Source organism: Glycine soja, chromosome 4 (genome assembly GCF_004193775.1).
Source record: "Glycine soja cultivar W05 chromosome 4, ASM419377v2, whole genome shotgun sequence".
In the NCBI taxonomy this organism is placed as follows: Eukaryota; Viridiplantae; Streptophyta; class Magnoliopsida; order Fabales; family Fabaceae; genus Glycine; species Glycine soja.
The window spans coordinates 34,935,164-34,942,978 of NC_041005.1; the positions used below are offsets into that span (position 1 = coordinate 34,935,164).

General features: G+C 32.5%; 2 protein-coding genes across 2 annotated transcripts; both read right to left on the reverse strand.

Annotated features, from left to right (window-relative positions):
- Positions 1 to 648: 648 nt before the first annotated feature.
- On the reverse strand, positions 649 to 4,187 carry LOC114410761. The gene is made up of 3 exons (XM_028374691.1): positions 4,071 to 4,187; positions 3,603 to 3,737; positions 649 to 1,020 (listed from the first exon to the last, which is right to left on the reverse strand). The coding sequence occupies exons 1-3, from the start codon at positions 4,185 to 4,187 to the stop codon at positions 925 to 927; spliced, it is 348 nt and encodes a 115-aa protein (XP_028230492.1). The 3' UTR covers positions 649 to 924.
- A 1,453-nt stretch (positions 4,188 to 5,640) lies between these two features.
- Positions 5,641 to 6,168, reverse strand: LOC114410762 (cytidine deaminase 1-like; the record flags this gene model as incomplete). Its single annotated transcript, XM_028374692.1, has 1 exon — positions 5,641 to 6,168. A coding segment is annotated over one exon (528 nt), but the record flags the coding sequence as incomplete, so codon positions are not given.
- Between the last annotated feature and the right edge of the window lie 1,647 nt (positions 6,169 to 7,815).

Below are 7,815 nucleotides of genomic sequence, written 5' to 3' on the forward strand. Positions count from 1 at the left end.
AGTGTTTTTAATATCTTTTTGCCATAATTTCTAATGCACTTTTAATGTAATATTCAATACAATTTTTTTATGAAATTAGCAAGATCCTAAATTTTTTTATCATCTAATTCTTGAGTATAAAATATGAATTTCTTTTTGAAGGTATAATATATGATAATAATAAAAAGTTAAAACACTTTATTAAAAAATATTGAATAACTCATTCTTAGTTTTTATAGATAAACTATTTCGAAATCACTATTGAGTTTATCACGATGCCACAAGGGTATAACTAAGAAAAATACTACCCGATTCTTTATATTTTTTGTTTTATAAGAAACAAGTGATAACAACACTATAAGTTGTTTCTTATAAAAAAAATACAAGAACTAGTTTTATGTGACACCAAATCAACACTTCAAATGATGTTTTTACTAATAGACATATCTTTTTAGACCAACATAAATAACGAAATGTACTTTCAATATATTCTTTTTAAAATTTAAGACCCATCAAAATAGTGCGTTACAAATTTAGGCATTAAAAATTATGGTTTACTCAAAATTAAACCCTTACACTTAATATTCTTATGTTATGTAGAAAATAATTTTATTTTCAAGTTATGTGTCGTAAATAGAATTTAAATGTTTTATTAAAAAAGAAAACACATTTTAAAAAGGGAAAAAAATGTCACTCAAATATTCATTAATTACCGTGTATAACTGCGGTGAAAGCTAAAATCTCTTGGCCAAAATAATAATCCAAACTACATTTGGTGACACAACTGATCTGTACTCTTTTAGACGAAAAAGTTCAGTCAGATGAGGTGCCATAAAATGAGTCAAATTGAACTTATTCATCAGGAAAACAAACCAAAAAGTTACTTTTCATAGTAAGTACATTGAATCAATTTTTTTTCCACAATGGATGCTTCGGTCTGAACTCTTATTCAGTTGCTTCAACCTGTTCAGACGTTTCCGTTTGTTTCAGTTTTTCCAAGGAAGAAATTCGACCTTCCAGCGATTTGTGGAGGTCATTCATCTGGAAAAGCAAGGAAAGTTAATTCATCAAGTGAGCACACGGGTTGTAAAAGTTACAATACCAATTTTCAAATTTTCAAACAAAACCAACTCTGGCAACTCAATCCTTTCTAGTGCAAGAAAAGGATGGAGGGAGGAGATGATTGCTAATATGCAAGGAATTACTACAAAAGTATGACAAATGTACTATCTCCAAATAGCATTGAACAATATTCTGTGGGCAGACATAATTTGGATTAAAGATTGAAATAGAAAATTCCCAAAAACATGGCAGCAATACATATTTCGCCCCCGTATGAACAATTAGAAAAGAAAACCAACTGCATTTTCTTAATTTAACAATGAACATAAATTTTAAACTGAGATAAGAGGCATTCATTTGGAGACACCAACAAATTATGATGCTAGTCTACAGATCTCGTTGAATTCCTCATTCAAGAAAAATTTACACATGCCTTCAAAACTATATTGAGTACAACAACTAAAGCATTGCATTTAACACTCATAAGTCATAAGCCAAGGAATAGAATATAACAATCAGATTCATCCTCCGCTCAATTTGAAAGTCCCTTACAAGCACCACAAAAGAAAATTTTGCCCATTCTATTTGTCCAACAAACAAGACTAAGTCACTATTAATAAAACCAGTTTGCATATATCCAAGAAGGTAAGATAGGAGAACAGTGGATCCAAATTAACGGAAATGAGCTAGAGAAGTTGAGGAGGTCTTGCAGAGAACAAAACAAGGAGAAATATTTATTTGCAGATTTAGGAATCAAGATAAAGAGAAAGAATTTTATGAGACCATAATAATATTTTAAAAAGGCTAGGGAGGAATAGGTCAAGGTTAGGACTCAAGAGGAAGCTAATACAAAGTGGAAAGTGATGTGGTTCGCTGTTATCTGGACCATTTGGTTACAAAAAGAAATAAAATTATCTTTAACAATGCAGTCATGGATAAGGATAAAGTGTGGGAATTGGTTAAGCTAAGGTCGTGGCTCTGGTTGGCATGTAAGGGAAACAATTTCCTTACTCTTTGTATGACTGCTATACATTGCCAATGCTTTGTTTGACAGCGATGTGTTAAGTGAAATTGAAAAGGGATAAGTGTTGAGGCTTTGACGTCTGATATATGCTAGAAGGTCTGAAACAGAATTGACATAATTTGGAGGAACATCAGGTAGCTGTAAACGGTTCGACGTTGGGGAGGTTTTGCTTCTCTGGTTTTCTACGAGTTAAGCAGGTCGGTGATTTTGAGACACTACATAGATATTAAAACAACACTGTTGCAATAAAGGAATAGCTGTGCGAAGGGATTGATTGGCGGAATACATTCAAACCAGGTATACATTGATGTTAAAGGCTGATTAGCCAGGTTACAGTAGATATGTTTTGCCGGGGAAACTTGTTATTGCAAATTGTGCTGGGTTTAATTTCTTATATGTAGTTTGAAGAGAAGTATCCTTAGGGATTTATGCTTGAAGCTGAATATCTTCTTAGTAAGATGTTTTTGGGTAGGGTACCCCTTGTAACCCATCAATCATGTTTTTTGTTTGGCTGATAATAAAAAAATCATATAAAAAACCTGCCAACAGCAAGACCAATCTTCCTATTGAACAAACTAACTAAAAGAAAGCACAAAATAAATAAAATATATGCAGGTATTACAAGTATTAATCCTATTATTGGCTCAACATAGTTGCTGTTAACAAGTAAGACTTGGGTTATTACTGCACCAGGCAATGACTTCCAAATATTTTGGACTTGTATTCTATCACCCATTCTGCATGAGAGAGAATATCAACAGCATACCATGACTGCCTCTCTCAAATATTCAAACTCCACACACCAATTAAACAGAAGATTATCCTAGATTGGAGTCTAAAAGACTAAAACACAAATTCAACCATGTAGAGAATGTCTCCTCCAACTCATTCATACCACTGTTTGGTTGGAAGGGGGAGGGATTTTTATCGCTTAAAGTTCAGAAGTTAGGATGGGAGAGGAGGAAAAACAAGGAGGCAAACCATAATCCCTCCCTTCCAAGTTTTGCCTCCTCACCTTTCCATTCAATCAAAAGCAAGATCGGGATATGCAGTCTGCCTCCCTCTGCACAGTCCTCACTCCATCAATCAAAAGACGAAATATGCACATCTAAACGATAACAAGCAGAAAAGGTCATCTTCCCACCATTTTCTAGCTCTGGATCAGTAGAATAGCTTTTAAAAAGAAGCCACAACACAGCACTACTATAACCATTGCAGAAGACATCAACATAGCAACAACAAGGGACCATATTTACGAGGCAAACAGAAGCCACAATCAATTGAAGCATTCTTACATGTATTATTGGCATTTCTAATATATTCATCTGAACAATCATCATATCATATCAGTTTTACCCGTCTTTCTAACAAAAAATCCAAAATGGTAATCTAATTTATTACCACCTACAAATTCTTTCAATTAATGTCTGTCGCAAATGACATGATTAGGGTAACAAAAACACTAAACAAAACATAAATCTTTCGGAAAAAGCAAAATAAGAATAATAAAAAAAAAGGAAGGAAAATTGTTGTGTACCTGTTGAGTAAAGGATTGGTGCGCGACCTTGTAATCCTTGTGGAGGGTGTAGAGCCCCAGAAACGACGCCGCGGCAGCCCCAGTGAAGAACGACGCCAATCTCACTCTCATCACATACCCATTTCCCCCCTTTCTCTCTCAGTCTCTATTACACTTCACAAATACTACTCCTTTCAACGATGTTGCTCAAAACACGCCGTCTCAGCCATGGACACCAGCGACGTCGTTTTACCTCACTACATTAGCAATTTGCTTTTCTTTTTTAAAAATGTAATTTTAGTTTTTTTAAAAAAATGTTTTTTAGAAAAAGAAAAAATAACAGTTTTTTAAGGAAAAAAATTAGAAAATTCATAAAATAGTTTTTAAAAAAAATACCTTTTTTTAAAAAATTAAACGAGCTCTTTTACTCCTTTATCGGTTTGATATTTAGGATGTAATCCTTGGATTATTGCGTCACGCAAGTCCTACAAATATAGCAATGTTAATATTATCCCTAGTCATTTGCAAATAATGGGCGAAAAGATCACCATATCCCTTGTGAAGCTGGTAGTTTATTATAGCAATGTTAATATTATCCCTAGTCATTTGCAAACCAAGACCACCGTATCTCTTGGGTAATGTCACTTGTTGCCAACCAACAAGATGAATTAAGGAACATATACTTTGTATGTAATTATATGAAGAAATCTATGAGAATATTGAATAAGTGAGAACAAATTTACCAGCTTTTGTTTTGGAATAGATTTTTACTAGAAGTTAATCTCGTTAGCATCTTAAATGTAAATTACAACAACTTTATGAATTCTATATCTAAACTTAAATTTATGCAATATAAAAATAAAAGGTTTTCCTTCTTTTAAAATTAATTATGCTCTTTATAAAATTAATTTTATTCACCCCTGTTTTCCAACTAAATACACACAAATGACAAAACCAAAAAATAAATGTATTTGTGTGTTTTTTCTTTTTTATCATGATTTATGATTTTTTCTGTTTTCGAGGAGGAAACTTTAACCATAGGAGGACTAAATAAATTTGGTTTCCATTATTTCATTTATTTAAGATTTATTTTCACGTTTCTATTTTTTAATTCTAATTTATAGATATTAATATCTAAAAATTAGAATTATATATATATATATATAACTGACAAAAAGATATAAAAAAATTAAATTCATAAAAACATTAAACTTGACAAAAAAAATAAGGTTGAAATTTTAAAAAAAATAATTCAATTTGATGTTGTTATTATTTAAAAGTTAAATTAGGTTGTATGTTTTTGAAATAGTTTGATTTGATATTTTCCTTTTAAAAAATTCAATTACATCTTTTATTTTTTAAAATGAGTTTAATTTAATTTTATTTAGAATTAGTTTTGGTGGTTGACTAGTAGGAATAAAAATATGTTACATAGCTTGATAAGACTCATGCTAAACCAAACTTTTTGAAAAAATTGACCAAATTAAAACTTTAATCAAAGTTTATTTAGTTAAACATGTCATGTGATTTGCCATTAAATAAATCTCTTGGGCCCAACAAACCAACCTATTTAAAAAATATTAATAAAATATGTGTTATTGGTATTATTATATTAAATTTATTATAATACATTAAAATCATACATTTATATCTCTTTTTAAACATTAAGCATATTCTAAAACTTATAATTAAGTTTATTGAAAAATAAATGTGTGTCTTCTTTAAATGGTTCATGGTAAAATACTGTATCTTTAGATAAGTTATCATGAATGTTATATAAAATCTTAAAATATTTTATATCATATAAATAAGTTAGATTTGATTGTATAAGAAACATATTTTTACCTTTATTTTAGTATTAAAAATGATCACATACTAATCCCTTAAGAGTATGTTTGGATGGAGAAATTTAATAGGATAATTTAATTTTTTAAAGGATTTTAATTACTTTTCAATTAAATAAGATGTTTGGATAAAAATTTGAAAAGAAAATGAAATTTAAGTATTTTGATCAGGAATTTTAGTTAACTTAAATATTAGCATTTCAAATTCTTTCATTTTATGAAAGAATTTCAAATTCTTTTGCAAGAACGTTGAAATGATCGTTTTGGGGAAGAGAGAGAGCGTTGTGACGAGGCTCCAAGAGGAGAGGGACGGTTTTGGGGAAAAGGTCGTGGGGGCCGAAGTGGTGGAAGAGGAAGTGGGAGAGAGGGCTGAAGTGAGGGTTTTTATGGGAGGTGATGAGGATTTGGATGTCGGGGGCGTCGCGGAGTTCTTGAAGGAACTGGCGGCAATGGCCGCAGGGGGCGGCGGAGACGGCGAAGGAGTCGAGGTGGGTCTCGACGTTGTTGGCCATGTTGGTGAGGAGGAACTGTTCAGCGTGGATGGTGTGGTGGAAGGGGAGGCTTGGGAACTCCATGTTCACGCCCACGAAGATGTGACCGGAGGTGCCGAGTTCGACGGCGGCGACGGGAAAGTTGGAGATGGAAGGACAGGCGAGGGACTGAGCAGAGGAAACGAGGGAAGGGAGGAGTTTGGAGATTGATTGGGATTCGGCCTCCGATGCGGAGATTACGAATCTGGGTTTCGAATGTGGGTATTTTTAAAATGAAGAAATCTAATTTTTTATCCAAACACAAAATTTTAGAAATGAAGGAATTTAAATTGAAATATTTGAAATTCTCAGAATTTAAAATTCTTTAGAATTTAAAATTTCCTCATCCAAACACACCCTAAATAAACTTGTAGACTCGATAAATGTCTCTTAAAAAAATATTTTATGTTTGACCAGAATTAAACCATATACTTTTAATAAAAGTTAAGCTCAAATTTAGTTCGACTTAGTCTATTTTCACTTTTATATGTCAGATTTTTCGATAACAAATACTTATCAACAAAATTGATTAATCATATCTTAAAAAAATTCTTGAGCAAGAAAAATTCAAACAAATTGAACTCATTTTTAAAAAAATAAAATTACATTGATGTATAAAAAAAATACATTATCTAATTAAATTAAACCTTTAAATTAATAAAAGATCAAATTAACCCCCAAAAATAAATTAAAGGAAAAAAAGTAATTAAATAAAAAAATCATTGATGAAATTTATTTACTAAAAACCAAAACGCATGAAAGGTGATGAGTTGGAGTTGCTAATTTAAACCAAAACAAAAAGGGCAGCAAACACTTATCGTCATTTGAACTCGAAAGCGTGTGTGATTCGTTGTGGAAGAAGGGTTGGGGTTTTGTGTTAGATTTTTTTTTGTGTGTGTGCCTTATTGTGAAGAAGAACAGAGAAAATGTTCAACGCTGATCCTTCATTTCCTAATGTCCCTACCCTCATCACTGAACAGATTCAAAAGGTACCAACTTTTTTTCTTCACTCATTTCTCTGTTTCATTAATGTTATCATTTTACTTGGTTTTAACCTTCTTGATTATTTTGGGTCTACGTTTGTGTTGGGGTTTCATAAAAATGTCACCTTTCAATGTTGTCCCCTTTCCTTGTCCAATTCATGTTTAGTTCATGGCACAGAATGTGCATGCGGCTCCACTCTTTGTTTTTCCTTGTGCCTTAAGTTATTCATCTGGTTTTCAGCTTTTGTTAATTTTTTTGCTTTTCTTGAATTGAATGAAAGGGAAAACGTTAATTGCATGTGCTTCTTGCATAAAAAAAATGATGGTTCTGTGTCTATGTGTCGCAACCTACCCTTCGGCGGGAGGGCGACGCGTGACTCGCGGGATGCGTGTTCCACGAAAGGAATACGCGCGGAGTCGCCACCAACGTTTATTTGAGGAAAACGTCGGAAAAACCGGAAAAGACGCGATCTACGAACTTTTAAGTGAAAGGTTCGGGAGTTGTATTTACGCACAGGGAAGGTATTAGCACCCCATACGTCCGCCCCAAGGGACGGCAGCCTTTAATCGAATGTGCAAACATGACTTTGATTTTTTATGTTCCCTTTTTATGTCTCTATATCCTTTATACCCTTTTTATATTTTCTCTTTTTGTGGTCGACAAGGGTGTTTCCCTTTGCTCCTACGTATTCCTCAATTTGGGATGAGAAAATCAGACCTACGTAGTTCTTTTGGAACAAAGTGTTTGGTTAAGTTGTTTTTGTCTTTTTTGCAAAATATGTTTTTATTGAACAAAAGGTCATTTAAGGTGTTGAACCATTAAATGGTCTTTTGATTTTGAAAGGGGAGAAACGTTAAGGCGTTGGACCATTAACGA